This window comes from Pollachius pollachius (assembly GCF_949987615.1).
Source record: "Pollachius pollachius genome assembly, chromosome: 3".
Taxonomy (NCBI): Eukaryota; Metazoa; Chordata; class Actinopteri; order Gadiformes; family Gadidae; genus Pollachius; species Pollachius pollachius.
Window position 1 is genome coordinate 11158425 of NC_136936.1, and position 17326 is coordinate 11175750.

The window sequence follows — 17326 nt, forward strand, 5'->3', positions numbered from 1 at the left end:
ACGTTAAAGGCGACCTTATGGGTAGATGTGCGTGTGTGTACATGATGCAGGTGTATGTGCGTGTCTGTGTGCGCACGTGCACGTGCGTGAGTGTGAGTATACGTCTCACTGTGTAAATGTGTGCGTCCCTTTATGGGTAGATATGTGTGCATGTGTATTAAGGTGTAGATGCGTGCGTGTGTGTTTAGTGTGTTTATGTGTGTGTACCTAGGAGTGGGAGGAGGCTGCTGTTTTGCTTGATCAGAGGTCTCGGTTTACAGTCCTGTCTCATCTTCTGCCTGGGGGAGGTGTGGACCCCAACCTTGAACAAACCTCATGTTAAAGGTGTACATTGTGAATAATTCATGTTGAGAACAGGAGAAACCAAACAATATCAAGGACAGAACGGGACGAGGCTGTTGGGAATATATACACTTTTGTTTCGGTTATTTTATGTTTGTATCGCTTCAGACGCACATTGCGTTGAAAAGAGCATAATCAAAGGATTAATGTGTTCTGTTTTTTTTGATTACGAAAAACATTTACTTAAATCAAGCAGGCTAAAAACAGATATGAGTGAAATTTTTTCATCTATACAAAACTAAGCTTGAGTAGTTTTCAGTGCTAGCCTCAGGACACAGTCAGAGCCATTTGTTTAGTAGGTGTAACAGAGCACCCAAGCCGGTTTCACAGGTTAGGGATATGTGAACTGGAGACACGGTAGGGAACACAACAATGTCAGCCTCACATACCATGCATCAACACAAAGAAGAAGTCACATGACCTGTGTTCTTCTTCTTGCTTCCAGACAAACTACTGGACCTTTTCTTATGACCTCATCATGAACTCGTATTTCCTGTTCAGTTCAAATGTGTCATTGTTTAAAACACAGAAAGAAAATGGACAAAAAATAATAATTAAACATTTATTGTAAAAACACATGTGTAAAAATGGACAATATATATATATTTGTTTCTTAAAGCGCAGATCGACTGATAAAGGGTAAACATTCAACTGTATGTTCAGCTTTATAAATACATCGAGATGTTTTCTCATTTTAAAGAGTAACTACACTGTTGCCTCAAAACAAAAGGCCACAGTGATATTTGGTATTTTTTGAAAGACATCCACGAGATAGAGGCCTTCTATTTTGATTTAATATGAATTCAGTAAACAAATATACTTTATCCCAAACAGCTGACACTACCACCAACTACCACTCGCTAAAGGTAATTATTCAACAGCCCCAAATCATATATTTCTAACAGTTAACCATCAGATTCGGTTTCAACCTGAAGGGTGCAGCAAACCAACAATTCTAAACTAGTGTCGCGTTACTCTTTAAATGAAACTCTAATGATTAACTCATTGCAATATTAAAGTCGATCAAACGAAGAGTCAAACAAAACGATTCTAAAACAACAGCAGCACAGCTGGCCCTCATTTGATCTTGTTGACCTTCCAACCATTAAAATGCTCTTTTAAAAAATAAACTGAATTTAAAAAGATGAGTCTGTTTCCAGCCACTGTCATCCGGGCGGTCAATCAGTCTTAAATTCGTGTTGAAAAAACAACCTCGTGGTCCACAGTGTAGTCTATTCCGTGCTGAAGTTGTTGCTCTACTGGAACCGGTTGGGTGTGTAGATGATGGACGCCGGGCCGGGGCCGGGGGTATAGGCCGGGGCGTAGCTGTAGGCAGGCTGGTACGTGTACGGCTGGTATGTATATCCCGGCTGGTAGAGGTTGCCGTTGGTCACGGCTACGGCCCGTTCCTCTTCCTCCTGGGTCCTGGGAACGTGGCGGCACAGCAGGATGACGCCCGCCACGAAGAGCAGCGCGCCGGTCACCCAGCCGATGTACAGCGCCTCGCCCAGCTCCCTCCGCTGGGCGTCGATCAGCAGGGGGTTGTAGAAGTCCCGGATGATCACGTGACCCGTCCACGACACGGGGATGAGTGTGGTGACGCAGGCCAGGAGGAACAGGCAGCCGCCGGACACCAGCACGATGTGCTTGGTCCTGGCGCGGTGGTCCACTACCTTGGTGCACTTCATCCCCACGGCGGACACGACCAGGGCGAAGACGGTGAGCGCCACAGCGCTGCACATGAGGCCCCTGGCCGCCTGGAGGTCCGGGGGGAGGAACAGCAGGGAGTCGTACACCTTGCACTGCATGCGGATGTTTGCTTGCCGGTAGCAGTTCATCCAAAGGCCCTCCCACCGGGTCTCCATGACGATGATGTTCTCCTCGATGAAGGCCGTCACCTTCCACATGGGCAGTCCGGTCACCGCGGCGACGCCGATCAGGCCGATGAAGCCGATGACGAGGGCGATCACCTCGCAGCAAATGGCGTCCCGCCGGTCCTTCTTAGCGATCCTCTCCTTCTCCTCATACACATCCTGATAGGTCTGCGCCTGGGACTGCGGCTGCTTCTCGTCGTAGTACGTCCCCACATAGGACTGGGGCGGCTTGGTGTAGCCACTGTAGGCCGTGTAAGAAGCCATGTCGGCGGCGTACAGACCGGAGAGAGAAGAACTGCCTCTTGAGTCTCTGGTCTCTGGCGTCTAAATTAAGAAGGGATGTGGAAGGAAGGAGCTTTTACACCCAAGAAGTTATGCTGACTATGGCATGTGATCCTACTGGTTATGCTGCTTTATAGGGCCACAGATGATGGCCATGCCACAACCACTGATACCGGTCTACCTGCTCTCAAAGAGGAAATTAGCATGAACAATAGGCCATTTAGTGTCTTCATCAATCTCTCTCTCTCTCTCTCTCTCTCTCAATCTCTCTCTCTCTCTCTGAAAGGGTTGTTGATAAATCCTGATTTAATTAGAGTTATAGTGTTGGTCTTGGTAAAGGTCAATATGTTGTTGTTTCATTTCGTCAGGGACTGAGAAACATTCCACTGGTGTTTTGACGACTAAACCAGGAAAAACATCCTGTTTTTCACTGGATGACAATGATTGTGTCCGATTTTTGGGTGGTAAACATAATTATTCACCTTAATTACAAACTAAAAACATCCTATAGTTAATACTGAATGATGTTTTATACATAAATAAGTTGAAGCTTTAGGCCTCTATCTTGCTTCAAATCTGAGTAAAAACCATACCACACCTGGCCACCAGGCGAGCATCTCACTTTATTTATGGTCTGTTTTGTTCTGACGAGAGAAAGAGGGTGTAAACGTTTTTTTTAAACCGTTGGTGCTAATGGAGCTGTTGGGGCAAGGCATTGAGGTTTGAGCTGCTCGAGTTTCACTGCAACGTCAACAGCCTACTCTCCTCTTAGACAGCTGTTCACACCAAGCTGTCCCTCGTTCAAACATTTATCACACAAATGAGTGCAAATTAAAACATAAACAATGAATACGTTTACCGCTTGTACTGCCATGTTTACAATCAGATTCTGTTTTCACATTGAATTTCAACTATTGAGTATAAATAGTACAAATGTTGGCCTACATAATAGCAGCCTATCAAACAACACTCTCCTATCCTATATTCTCGTATTGTGTGCAGGTTTTCCTTACGGTAGGAAGTTGAGTTTGGCTTTTTTTGCAATTAACTACTTTGGGTTTTAGTTCCAGTCGCCACAGATCAAAAGTTTTTTAGGCATGTACGAGACAAGAGTTTACTCGGGGTAATACTGGGAAATCAGAAAAGTATAAAGGTTGAAGCTTCCTCAAATTCTTGAATAAGAATATAGTTCTTGTGTACTACTAGTCCTCGAACTCAACTGGTCCATGACCGCTCTTCTGCTGTTCACTTCTCCTCTTCTATACAAGAACACCGATTAAGGCTATGAGACATGCAGGCAATTTAGAAGGCCTCTTCTAAAAAGGGTCATGTTTTGTAAAATAGGCCTATACAAAAAGAAAAATCTTTTAAAAAGGCTTTATAGAATGAATTGTCACAATTATCAGGCAAGCAGACTTTGCCTTGCTAATAGATTAGTTCAAAAACACGAGTTGGCGTGCGGAACGACCAGCTCGATGGACAGGTGGCCACCATGAATTCCGTTGCAAATGGGAATTCAGGGGGTTGACTGGTGAAGGAAACCGCTGGTATCAGACCAGTGAGAACCAAATATCAGATTTGGGAATGATAGTTTACCTGAAACTTGTTTTGATGCCTATGGAACTGAACGTCTAATAGATACGTTTGATGAGGCACAGAGCTAATAATTTGTCACAATACACTCAGATTATAGCAAGAAAACAACAGAAGCTGAGTCAAACTGAATGCTCAAACAATTAGTAATTTTCAGTTATTTGCTTTTATTTGCAATCCAGAATATCTTTTTGTCACAGAGTACGGTTTAAGTTTTTGTATAAACCTCTCGTTTAACATTGAAAATGATTGATTATAAAAATTATATTATATCTTATATTACTTTACAATATATATTATTACTTTTAGTAAGAAAGACAAGTGCTTTTTCATCCCACATTAGGGCAGACTAATCCTGTCCCGGTGTGACCCTATTCTCTAAAAGATTGGGTAATAAATTATACAACTACATCATCACAGCAAAATGACACCATACAAAATACCACCATTACCTCACACCGGTACGATACAAACCAGACTTCATGATATATGAAAAACTGTGTTGCATCATGCGCGTGCATTCTATTAATTCAATAATTGTACGTATATTGTCAAGAATTCATGGCTCACCTGTCACATCATATTTTTTAAATTCAACATTTCTTCTAATTCCAAAAATACCTAATTTAGTGTTTTTTGTATAATATTACTGTCCTGTTCTTGATTCTGTGATGCCCTAAATACCCATGTGTGATTAATAAATGCACATTTGATCTAACCCCATCTCATCTGATCCTAACCAGGACAGCGCTGTATGGTTAGCGTGTGTGCGTTGCTTCCGCTCAGACGTACTGATGCTTCCCATAAACGCTCCCAGCCTGCGTGGAACGAGCTATGTCCACTACGTCCTCCTTCCGGTCCTCCTCAGTGCCGGTCACGTGGTACTCCTCGGCGCCGTACGTCGGCGTGCCCTTCTCCTTCTCCCGGCGGGCCGAGTACCTGAAGATGAGGATGACGCCGGCGGCTAGCAGCAGGCCGGCGGCGGCCCAGCCCACGTAGAGCGCCGCCCCCAGCTCCCGCTTGCGCGCCTCCAACACCGCGGGGTTGTAAAAGTCGGTGATGACGGCATGCGCCGTCCAGCACACGGGCAGCAGCGTGGTGACGCAGGCCAGCAGGAACAGACTCCCGCCCACCACCAGCGTCACGTCTTTCCCCTTGGGGTTGCCCCGGCAACAGGCCGTCCTGCGCCCCCCGCAGAACGCAACGAGCAGCGCGGCGGCCGCCACGCCGACGGACACCAAGGTGAGGGCTCGCGCGGCCTGGAGGTCAGGGGTCAGGATGAGCAGCGAGTCGTAGACCTTGCACTGGGTTCGGACGCCCGCCTGCCAGATGCAGTTCATCCACAGGCCCTCCCACATAATCTCCATGACAACGATGTTGGCGCCGATGAAGGCGGTGACGCGCCACATGGGCATGGCGGTGATGGCCACGGTGCCGATGAGGCCGAAGAAGCCCAGCACCAGAGCGAGGATCTCCAGCTTGGCGTTCATGATGGAGCTCGCTCTGGTCCGGTGTCCGCAGGAGAACTAGTGGAGTGTTTCCGTGATCCATCCGTTTTCACCTCGTAAAAGACGTGCTGCTATGCCATCCTACAGGTTTGGACCTGGTTAGCTGATAAAATACCTCCCTTTAAGTTTCACTGTTGACTTCACCTCACCTTTTTTTTTTTTTTAGCTTAGGCCGTCTCTGACTGTTTCTTGTGTTTCTTGGTTAAAAGGGGATGGCTGATGAAAAGGTTTTACCTGTGAGAAGTATTTTCAAAGCCAAAGTTGTGGTATCCAATTTGCGCCTAATTTTCTATCTGGGATACAAAAAGACAATCTTATGCTGCTGTCAGGCTTCTAGACCAACACTAAGATGCTAAAGATAGGCTTGAGTCCAGTGATATTACTTTAGAAGTCAAACACTTTCCCCTTTCGTATATACCAATTCACATTGGGCTACTGTAGTTCTAACTTTGACTCTGTACAATTGTATATTTGTTCCAAATTGTACACAATATTGGAGATAAATGGTCTGATTTTATTAGGAAATATTTGACTTAATTAATTTCCCCGGCCTGTGTTTGTGTGTGTAGTTATGTGTGCACAAGGTTGTGTGTGTTTGAGAGAGAGAGTCAGAAGTCAATGAAAGCAACACAGAGTCCCAGTGTGAAAGAGCAGGAACAGAAACCGGAGGGCCTGCCCAACAGGTTTGGTGATACGATCCTAATGGCTAACCCTCACTTCTAATGTAAACACACCACTTTCTGTAATCCTACTGTGAAAAAAAGAGAAAAGAGTCATTGCATTACTATGCAGACCCTCAGAAATATACTATCCTCACAAAATCAAATAATGAATAAATCGGTTAACAGGAAAGCCTAAAAACAATGTTAATTAACAGTTGCTAGTTGGTCTATTGTATAATGATGTAAGCTATTTATGGGATGTGGATGTATTAGTTTATCTATGACTTTACATTTTGATATATAGTTTATAGCATGTAGCCCCACCCGACATTGATTAGTATGATACATATATATTTTTTTAGATCAAATGTTAAAACAAATCGTGTAAAAGGTCGAGCTATAGAAAATACGAGGGGTTTAAGATTATTTTTTTAATTGTTCGGTGCATGTACACGTGCGCCCCCTACTGGATATCAACTACATTCTTGAAACAAAGTCTCAATTCATATTAAATCAAAGTTACTTGATTCTTTACTCTTGTGGAATGTAGACTACAATGTACAGTACACCATATCGTTATTGTCACTAAGTATATGTGCAGTAACTGCATTTCCCCTTCCGCATTGTATCTTCAACTGAAAATAAAATAAGCAACAAAAGCGTAAAAGAGCTAATGTAAGCCATGATTGGCCCACACAGACAGGCTGTCGAAAGTATAACGAAGAACGGCCTGCCCTGAGGGCAGAGCATTTGACGGACAAGCGGGGGACACACAGAGAGGCTCTGATCAACCCGATAAAAGGGTCTCTCCGGGCTTTTGTCCGGGTTGAGGAGGATCGGCTGACATAACGATCGACGCCACCAAAATAAATCCGTCGGTCCGTGATTACGGTGTCAGGGGAACCATTATTTCCAAGACGGGGGCTGCTGGCAAGTTCGATGACGTTGAGGAGATAAGAGAGAAGGATTCCCGCGTTCAAGGGAGAGGCATGGACAGAGATTCACTCACCTCGAGGTCGGAGGACCAGACAAGGGCCGGGTTCTTTATCCGCCTGAATGAAAGGAGCCACAACACCCACAACCTAGAAGGTGACCATCCACCTCATTAATACCTGAGGGGATATTAGAAAATACAGTCAATATAGTCGCACGTATTCACGGCCCCTCATGTCTTGGTCGACGGCCATCTTCAGAATAAAAGCATGGCTGTTATCGGTTAATTATTCAGGGAGGCCCGTTTAACTACATTTTCGATGTTGGATTGACCTAAACGAATAAAGTTGATAGTTAAACTAAGAATAAGGTGACCAGATTTCTGAAGTGAAAAACTGGGACATAGCCTATGTGGTTTGGCAGTCTATAAACAAAATAGCTGATGTAATCATTTCTGAAATAAATAAAAAAGGGTTAGAAAAAAAATATATTAACATTTTATTTTACCTATTCTTATCATGGTAAATGTTAGCGTAGTAAATGATTTAGCAATAGCCTACATGCCCAATGGTTTATTATGGTGTGTTTCCAAGTTTGATAACCCAGCGAAAAGAATCCTCAAATACGGAATATGTCTATATTGTATTGATCGTCTATTGTTAAGCCATGCCTGCTTATGGTATAAAGTCGATGTCAATCTGATTGTATACCAACAGTCTCAAAATAATTATTCATGAGAAAACTAGAACTTTTGCCATTTAAAAACATATTTGGATATATATATATACCGGAGAGACCGGCGACAAATCCAGCCGGGGAGAGGCCACCAGAAACGGGGACCGTCCCCGTTAAACGGGGGCGCCCGGCCCCCCTACTATAGAAAGCAATGAAAGCATAAAACAATAGAATAGATATAGAATCAGAAACACTGCTGGAATCCACACATTTTCCTACGGTTTTTAAACTATGGTTAACACAAAAACTAACATAAGATAAGATTAAAAAAAAGCAGATTTTGGGGATTTGTAAGTACGAAACAAGGGTATTTATTATGATATCAATACATATTTTCTATATGTACACACAGTAATAAAAATGTAGTCTTAGTAGCACAATGAGCTTCTTTATAAGAATGACTTCCACTCTCCAGACACCAACCATCTTTTTCCTTGATTGCTTCAGCATATTTGGACCTTCTTTTGAGAAAACTAATACTTTATATGCAGATGTACCGATAAATTATGGAAGAATATGAATAAGTTAAAATCCATACATTGTGACCTATCACAAGTGAAATTTAAAAAGTAAATTTAAAAAATGTTTAAATACACAAAATACCATACAATGTTTATGTGCAGGTTCTGTGTAAAAGTGTGCTTGTGTGGAGTGTTACAATGAAATCATCCTATAAATGGCACTGCAGATGGAAAGTATCGTATATATCTATACACAGTAAACTTGAGAAAATGGTTTCACAGTAAACCTTAAAGAAAACAAAAATAACATGAGACAGCTGATGCAATTTCAAGTAAAACAGGATTCTATTAAGTTAAAACAAATACAAATCCCTTGACCTCCACATCAAAGGTTCTGGAAAACATAATTCTGCAATTCTATTCGATAAAAGAAAAAGCAAAATATATTTTTTCTCACCCAAAAAAAAAATCAGTCTGCAAAACAGAATAATTCATATTTTAAATAATCACAAATCTGATTTGAAAAAAAAACAATACCAGTGTATACACTTGATGACCAGTAAACTACGGTAAACTATCCACCACTGAACTGGTTATTTGCTATACCCATCTTTACAGAAGTTGAAAATAATACACTGCTTGTACCCGAGAAGAACTCAAGAGCCACTAAGACAGAAATGACCGTGTCACAAATACCCCGATTTGGCAATGAAAGGCAGAACGTCCCGGAAGCTGCCTGAATGTGCAAACTATCGTCTCTTGATTGTACCCTTATAGCCGGGCGCCGGGTGCTGGGCGCGACCTCTGGGTCTGTTTTTTTTAAACAGCAAACGACTCCTCTCGCCCCCTCCTCTCGCCCCCTCCTCTCGCCCCTGTATTGCTCAATCACTTATCAATGACTGTCCAAAAAGAAGCGTTTGAAAAATATTGATTAGGATATACGTCTTCCGATAGCTGTGCGAGATATATCTATATATATATATATATATATATACGTCAATGCCCATGCATTGCTGTAGAGGGAGGCGGGGAGCGAGGGAGTCGAGTTGAAAGGGATAGATCATTTTTTGTCGTTAAAATCATAAATCTTTCTTCTGCTCTGTGATTTACGTGTCGTGGTCAGAGGAGCAGTCCGATCGCTTCCTGCGGACCCACACCTCCGCCTCCACGCCTTCCCCACTGGTGGCACCATGTTCCCCCGTGTCGGGCAACCTCTCGGGACCGCCGGCCCCGATCCCCTCCCCCCGCCGCTGCTCCTCCTCCTCCTCTCCTCCCCCCAGGGTCAGAGCCATGACGGGCGCCTCCAGGTCGGCCTGGTTGGCTGGGGGTCGGCGGGCGAGGGCGAGCTCCTCCTCGTCGCTCAGGATGTCCGTCTCCTTCACCTCCTCCTGGTGGTCCTCGTACTCCTCCAGGTCGAACTGCTCCTCCACCCAGCGGTCCGTGTCCCCCGTCAGCTCTTCCTCCTCCTCCTCCTCCTCCGTCTCTGTTCCTCCCACCTCCCCCTCCCCCTCTCCCGGGGGGTCCTGGGGACTCTCTGGGGGGGGTGCGGGCTCGAGGTCTGGCTCGCGGTCGAACACGATGTCCGTGTCGATGGTGAAGCGGTTTCGCACCAGCTTCCGTCTCCCCAGGGTGCGAGCGGGAACTGACACTACACCCACAGGAAGTCACAGAAATTAGCTCATGACGCTGATTTAAATGCTAATGGAAGTTTTGATCTTTGAGCCTCGACTTTGCCTTTTCCATGGGCCTTATTTGTGTCTCTAATGCTTTATAAATAAAGTATCATCATCATGGGGTTAGGATTATCATGAGATAATAAATATAGTTATAATAATAAATATAACTTTATTTAAACCTAAGATTGGCAGCTGAAAGACGTACTTGATGAGACAATTATCCCGTTTGACACCCCATAATTTCCTTGTCAACGCTCTCTCAACTAACAAAAACGCTGCTCATTCTTCTGTTCAGGAGTTGATTTGACTGAAAGCCAGAGGACTGATCAATCTCTCTGAATGGAAGCCTTCCGAAAGTAAAACTAATGACTGTATAAAGTTTGATACCTTGTATAATATCATTTTTATACAAAAGCAATAATGATAGTTCTAAACCTCAGATGATGTAATATAGACCAATACTCGGTCTCGACCTGGTGATGTATCAACGACTGAACTCTCGTGATGGTGTAATATCCGACTCCGAGGATGTAACCCAGACTCGGGGCGTGTCGTTACCTGCTCTGTTGATGGCAGGCCTCGCCCCCTTCAGGGCGCCCAGCCTCTTGCCTCCGAAGGGGACGTATTGCTGGTTGAGAGGCAGGCTCTCCGTCTTCAGCAGCTGGCGACGCTGTTTCTCCCTCAGGATGGAGTGCACCGTCTTCAGGAAGTCCATCCGGCTCTCTGGGGAACTGGAGGGAGAGCAGGGATGAGGTGGGGTTGGGGGGGTTGGTGTCGGTGTTGGTAATGGTGCTGCATGGGTGAAGTTGAACTTGGTTGTTGTGTTAGAGATGGTTGTGGTGGTAGGGGTGATGGAGGTGTTGGTGGGATAAGTGGGGGATCGTGGTAGTGGAGGTGGGGGAGATGGTGGTGCTGGTGATGGTAGAAGGGGAGACGATGATGGTGTAGATGGTGGTGGTGATGTTAGTAGCGGAGGTGGTGGAGGTGGTGGTGTTGGTGGGGGTTGAGGTGGGGGTGAGATGGCGGTTTTGTTGGTGTGGGTTATTGTCAAGTCGGTGGTAATGGTGGTATGGGAGGTCGGGAAGATGGTGATGGCAATGGTACTGACGGAGATGATGGTGACGGTGGTATTGGGGGTTAGTAGTAGTAGGTGGTGGTGGAGGAGAATCTTACCTGCAGCAGAGCTGGAAGCTTCTCTCTGGTCTTCCTTCAGACTCTGACTTGATGTGAACGATCTCACACACTGCTGTGCCCTCCCCGTCTGCAGGGAAAATACATTTAGGGATTAGTGTCCACAACTATTGAAGGTCATTACCCAAACTACTTCCTGACTGGAGACACGGCTGAAAGGAGCTAAACTGATACGGCCAAGCATGCAGATTATGATTGTCTACCAAATGCTGTTATCAGAAAACTGCCACTTTTCAGAAAAGTGGCAGATTCTTCTTACAGGTAATTTTTAAAGAACAACAAAGTCAAGACATGAATGATAATTTATGTGTTTGTAAAGATTCTAAACAATGTCGGAAACTATAAATGGGAATGGCTATACAAACAAGATTGACCTGGACGTTGAAATCACATCAACCATGACCCTAAACCATCAGACGAGGACAGACAAGGCCACATCCTTAAATTCAGATAGGATTATCTTGTAACCAACGGCCTACCTCCGTTAGCCAAAGCTCTGACTTGAAGGGTCTCTGTGGAAATCATGTGACGGAATCGGAATGGGTCCTTCTCTTCGGAGGACATCGACACGCGATGGGAGCTGCCCTGCAAACATTGACAAAGACAAGAGTTAGCTTTGCTGTACTTAACTAGACTTTGCTTCTAGGTTAAACACAACATAGCATTCACCAACTGCAGATCTGCAACTTTAAGGACTACGGAGAGGGCAGATATGGACATTTCTAGTCCGGCGTGTACAAAACTTATTTCATACAGGTGACCTACTAGACTAGATCTGAGAGTGGATCTCGGACAAGTTGCTCTACACAACGGGGCCCTAATAGAACAGGATGCTATTTAAAAACACTGCATTTGTTATGATGAAGACAAACAGAAGAACTACTCACCAACTTCTTCTTTTGTTTGGAGCCGTCCTTGCACACAAACACCACAGCCGTTTTGAATACTGCGACACAAAAGGAAAAAAGGCACACGGTCAGGAATGATGACGCAGAAAAACTTTGACTATTCACTTCTGAAGGCTGTTGGTTCCGACTAACTAGCGGGTGGTCCGGCCTGGGGGAACGTACCGAACGTGGCAAGCTGGGGCTCCTTCTTCCACTTCCCTAGCGAAGAGGGCGGGTTGAGCCAGGCCACCGTAGCGTGGAGCAGCAGGTCACCCATGGACAGATCAGCCACCTGCGACAGACAACAACGCAACATTACCTCACCGTATACACCGATCAATGACCCCACGGTTCAACAAACCCAGAGAGGTCTTGCGGCCACTGACCTCCTTCTTGTCTCCACTCTGCTCGGTGATGAGTTGGTCAAACACGGCGCCAAACTCCTCGTGGATCTTCTGCATGTCGTTGATGTGGCTGGCCACCTTGTTCATGGCTTTCATGGCCACTGCAGACGACACAAACCAGAATACAGCACACATTTAGTTTGATTTAAAAAAAACAACATTTTATTACTCAAACCCCACTAGCCATATATCTTGATATCTTATTGTGATTCTGCTTTGATTGGCAGTTTCCATATCTTTGATTATCGTTTCTGTAACTTTCTCCTGTTACACCTGAAATACTCAAAGGATTAACCAACTTTTTCTTATCTCTTATCTTACTATTTTGTAATTTTAGCAGATGCTATTTCAGAATGCAATTCTGTCAGAATATCAGCAAACAACAACAAACCATCAGTGGATTTAAATTCCGAAAAAATTAATCTCCCAGAACAAGCCTTATGTCTTCCTGTATCTCAGCAACAGATTATTCACCAGCTAGTTAGCGCTACGGCCGGTGCTACGGAGGGTCCTAGCAGCTAGTTAGCGCTACAGCCGGTGCTACAGAGGGTCCTAGCAGCTAGTTAGCGCTACGGCCGGTGCTACGGTGGGTCCTAGCAGCTAGTTAGCGCTACGGCTGGTGCTACGGTGGGTCCTAGCAGCTAGTTAGCGCCACGGCCGGTGCTACGGTGGGTCCTAGCAGCTAGTAAGCGCCACGGCCAGCGAGTTAAGCGCGGGGGTCTCACCGTCCAGATGGTAGTGCTCCTCGCTCTCGGGGTCGGTGAGGGAGTGGAGCTCCCGGAGCAGCAGGGGGTACTTCAGCACCCTCTGGATGGGCTTGATAAGGTAGGACTCCAGAGTGTACGAGTGCTGCTGCTTGGGGTTACGCTCATCCAGGAAGGCCTTGAAGTCTGCATCCGTTTTGGCTGGAGATGAAGGACAAGGGATCGGATTGAAGCGCATTCCCCTTCTCACAAGTTTGGGTGTCCTTTCGGTTTCCCCACAAACATTACTAATAAAACCAGTTCAGGGTTCAGACATTCGATTACACCATGAAGATTGAATAAATCTGAAACTTTGCGGTCACAAGAGGTATGACAGTATACCACAAACTAATGCACAGCAGACAAAAGGCCAGTTAACAAAATCCATGTGCACAGCTCTAATGCTTTTAGTGGGTTTTGTTCAATCTTAGTTTGACAAATTTGATGTGGACACCAGTGGTCGTATGCACAGACAAACACCCACGCACACTCTCTCTCTAAAGGCTAGTTCCTGACATCTCTCCCCATAGCAACTCTCCCCTCAGGCTTCTACTGCAGCAGCAGCAGCCTCATTATTATCTAACCTGGGGAGGCCTGGCCAGCACAGGGCTCCCCTCTGACCCCCTCGACTGCAGAGCTCCCACTCACCTTTAACCAGCACCTTGGGGACCTTGGTGTGGCTGGCGCAAAAGGCACTGTAGATCTTGAAGCGGTCAGCATAGTACAGGAAGGAGCCCCCCAGGGAGAAGAGAATTTTCTGGGGAGAGAAGGAGAGGTTAGAGGTGGATCAAGGAGGACATACGCCCCGGCAACTTTGCTTTTCCCCAGTGTCATTCTGTCCTATAGCGTGCTCGTAAATAACTGGGATGTCTCCTGGATCAACGGATGAACTCGGGAAGAACACAGCCACTTGTAAAACCAATTACATTGGTTCAGCCATTTGATCTTTTGCATAACTTTTATTCTCTGTCTCTATTCCCTATTATGTATTCAAACTGGCTAGTAGCAAAGATAGCAAAGCAAACGGTAGCAATCTTACATCTTCTCAAAAGTTGCTCAATGGTCAGATTAAATGATTTCAAATTCAGTTACCGGACAGTAAGACCAGAACACAGATGTTTTGGTTCAGGGTGAAAAGTAATTCACTTCGTCGATATTGGTGGACTGGTACTCAAGTGCTTTCCAAACCAAACAGTAAACTTCTTACTGGACGGTATGGATGGATGAAACACTGTGTTGAAAGAAGAGTACCTTGAACTGGTCCACTCTCTCAAGTTTCTCCAGGTCCGGGACCAGTCGTGTTCCGTCCTCCAGGGTCTTGAGGAATTCTACCTGGAACTCCACCATTTCATGGAGGTTCCCAAACAGCACGTCCAGCTGGACAGGGGAGGGACAACATGCTTTAACAGAGAGGCGGGATGTCTGCGATTGGCGGTTTTACCAACTATGAAAAGGAAGTGTGTGTCATACCTCGTCCTGGGTGAGGAAGCTCTCTTTCTGCAGGGGGGTCAGGTACCGACCAATCAGACAGTTAAGATCCTGAAAACACAAGAGGCCTGCGGTCATTGGGGGTCGCCAACGTCAACACCTGGCAAACATTGCCTTGGACTATTTGCATTTGTTGAGATTTGTACAAAAAAAAATAGCAGTTGAATATTTCTTTTTGCCTCAGTGTTTTTATTATTTTATACTTACATAATCCCTTTTAAATTATTGTTTTAGATGGATTGTCAATAAATGTGATTCCTGCCTATGTAATGCACTCTGAGTTTCCTGTGTGTTTGGAGGCTGCTATAGAAATAATTATAACAATGCCAATGTACAATTACATTTCCAAGTGGTGTGTATTCAGGTTGTATGTAATTGCACAGTAAATATTGAATGCCTGGGTTTTGATCTGTCAACCGGTAGCGTTGGTCTTGCACTGTGTGAAAGTTTAATTCATGGCTGCTGCACGTCAACAGTGTCCTCTATCATTAGGAGATGCTGACTGACAGCGTACCATGTTTGTAACCCATAATAAGCCCTAAAGCCCTGTTCTGCCCAGGGGAGACAGGCTTTAGGCTGAACTGGAGATTGTAGTTTCCAGGGCAGATCAAGATGGGCATCATTATATGGGTCAAGCGCACGTCCACACACACACACACACACACACACACACACACACACACACACAAATGAATAAACATACAAAACCGACACAGACAAACACCCACAAAGAGAGAATAAGAAACACACAGAAGCATAGACACAGCAACAAAAAACTGGTTGTCGCAACACCCACACACAGACTCGGATGAAGAAACACACACGCTCATTCCAGAGGACGAAAGGTGCCAGTGAGAGCTGGTCCTCTGAAAGGTGGAGCCTCACCTTGACGTAGGTGCGCTCCGTGCCCACCAGCTCACAGATCACTTTGCGGAGCTTGTCGGCGTCCGACAGCTGGAGACGGGGGGCGGAGGCCGGCGGGGAGATGGGCGAGTCCGGACTCGCCCACGACGACACACACTCGGCACTGCTCATGTCATGGAGGCTGCGGCAGAAGGCGGCCACCTGCTCCGTGCTCTGCACAACGAGCGCACACACACACACACACACGGGAGAAAGAGAAGATATAAGGTTACTTAACACCCAGTTATAAGGAGGAAGAGGAAGATGAGAAGGAGGACAATGACAAAGCAGGCAACTTTGTTCCTCATCAGCGCACCTCTTGAAGACGACGCTCCTGAATGACAGCACATTGAAGGTGCAGTAGAGCGAGAGAGGGAGGGAGAGACAGATCTAAAAAAGTAATTTGCACTAATTGGAGCTATTTCCAGTCTGTCATAACATTGACTCCCCCCTCCATATCTTTCTCTCACTTTCTTACTTCATTCATGCTCCCCCTCTGCCCCTATCCCTCTTCTTATCCGATCTCTGCTCCTTTTCCTTCCCTCTTTAATTTGTCTCCCCCTCCCTCTTTCCCTCCCTGTCTTACATTCCTCCCCTCTTCGGTCTGTCTCCTTGCCCTCTCTTTTATCACTTCCATCCCCTCTCCAGACCCAACAGAGAAGGGAAGGGGGAGTGAGACAGACATAGAGAGGATAGAATTTAGTTATAAAATCTCTAGAGTCTCACCCTTATCTAGAGAAGACAAGAGATACTGTAAGAAAGTGAAGAGTCACTTTCAGACCGTATCTCTCCCTCGCCCACAGCTGGAGAGGTACAATTATTCATCGCCTCAAGAGATCAACAATCACAACAACCTACTCCAAAACACACCCCTCCACCACCACATATAAATATACACTGTAGGGGTTGTCTAGGAAACAGTCTTGAATGTTCTCTGCACTATCATTGTGGACGGACACGCGCGCGCGCATGCACACGCGCACACACACACACACACACACACACACACACACACCTTTTGTTCAGGGTGAACAGCAGGACCTCTTCTCCTCCACACGATAAAAAAGGTCAAGTCCCTCTTTCAGAAATGCGAACGCATCACAGAGAGAAAAAACTGAACATGCCGTTCTTGACAGCCTCCACACCGCCCCCCCATTCCCCAACAACATTTCATCTTGTTGTTTGTTGTGGCGTTGTGGAGCAGGGAGGCAGAAAGAGAGCGGGAGAGCTGACTGCAGATGGCCGAGTCACATCACAGGACGGGCTATCGAGTTGAATCGAGCGGTATCAGCCAAGGCGTTTCTGGGATAAGGACAGCCGAGGGAGACCTTATCTCAGATTAGATTAGTTTTATAAGGACAACAAACTGCCTGTCTGCAAAATCTGTTTACCCAAAGATGTCTTGGGAGTTCATCAGGAAGACTGCTCATTCCTGCCTGACTAGGCGTCTTGAGAGATCTTATCCAGAGAAAATGTTACTGGATGAGACGTTTGAGGAGATAATTGTAGAGAATATTGTGAAGGCTTGCCAACGCAGAACAACTTGGGAGATTATAATAAAGTAGTTGCATAGTTATATAATATAGTTGTCTGGTCCCCCCCTGAAGAAAACGTTATGGGAGATATCAATAAAGAATATTGAAG

General features: G+C 45.5%; 3 protein-coding genes across 4 annotated transcripts in view; all 3 read right to left on the reverse strand.

Annotated features, from left to right (window-relative positions):
* Positions 1-890: 890 nt before the first annotated feature.
* Positions 891-2599, reverse strand: cldn8.2 (claudin 8.2). The gene has a single exon (XM_079731936.1). It carries the CDS (start codon positions 2478-2480, stop codon positions 1599-1601), a length of 882 nt encoding a protein of 293 aa, XP_079588062.1. The 5' UTR covers positions 2481-2599; the 3' UTR covers positions 891-1598.
* Positions 2600-4248: 1649 nt separating this feature from the next.
* LOC307072587 (claudin-4-like) lies at positions 4249-5690 on the reverse strand. Its single transcript, XM_079731938.1, has one exon. It carries the CDS (start codon positions 5579-5581, stop codon positions 4874-4876), a length of 708 nt encoding a protein of 235 aa, XP_079588064.1. The 5' UTR covers positions 5582-5690; the 3' UTR covers positions 4249-4873.
* Positions 5691-8225: 2535 nt separating this feature from the next.
* Positions 8226-17326, reverse strand: part of LOC307072576 (rho guanine nucleotide exchange factor TIAM1-like) — a 52864-nt gene continuing 43763 nt past the window's right edge. For both annotated transcript variants that reach the window (XM_079731922.1, XM_079731921.1), the window contains exons 16-27: positions 15665-15856; positions 14762-14830; positions 14543-14668; positions 13940-14048; positions 13274-13453; positions 12531-12649; positions 12328-12436; positions 12145-12203; positions 11737-11842; positions 11240-11327; positions 10625-10797; positions 8226-10038 (exon numbers count right to left, since the gene is read on the reverse strand). In XM_079731922.1, the coding sequence (XP_079588048.1) occupies positions 9497-10038; positions 10625-10797; positions 11240-11327; positions 11737-11842; positions 12145-12203; positions 12328-12436; positions 12531-12649; positions 13274-13453; positions 13940-14048; positions 14543-14668; positions 14762-14830; positions 15665-15856 (1872 nt within the window). In that variant the 3' untranslated portion in view covers positions 8226-9496. The remainder of the gene's footprint in view (positions 10039-10624; positions 10798-11239; positions 11328-11736; positions 11843-12144; positions 12204-12327; positions 12437-12530; positions 12650-13273; positions 13454-13939; positions 14049-14542; positions 14669-14761; positions 14831-15664; positions 15857-17326) is intronic.

Coding starts and splice junctions, on each gene's coding strand:
- cldn8.2 (XM_079731936.1), bottom strand. CDS start 2,480: ATGGCTTCTTACACGGCCTACAGTGGCTACACCAAGCCGCCCCAGTCC.
- LOC307072587 (XM_079731938.1), bottom strand. CDS start 5,581: ATGAACGCCAAGCTGGAGATCCTCGCTCTGGTGCTGGGCTTCTTCGGC.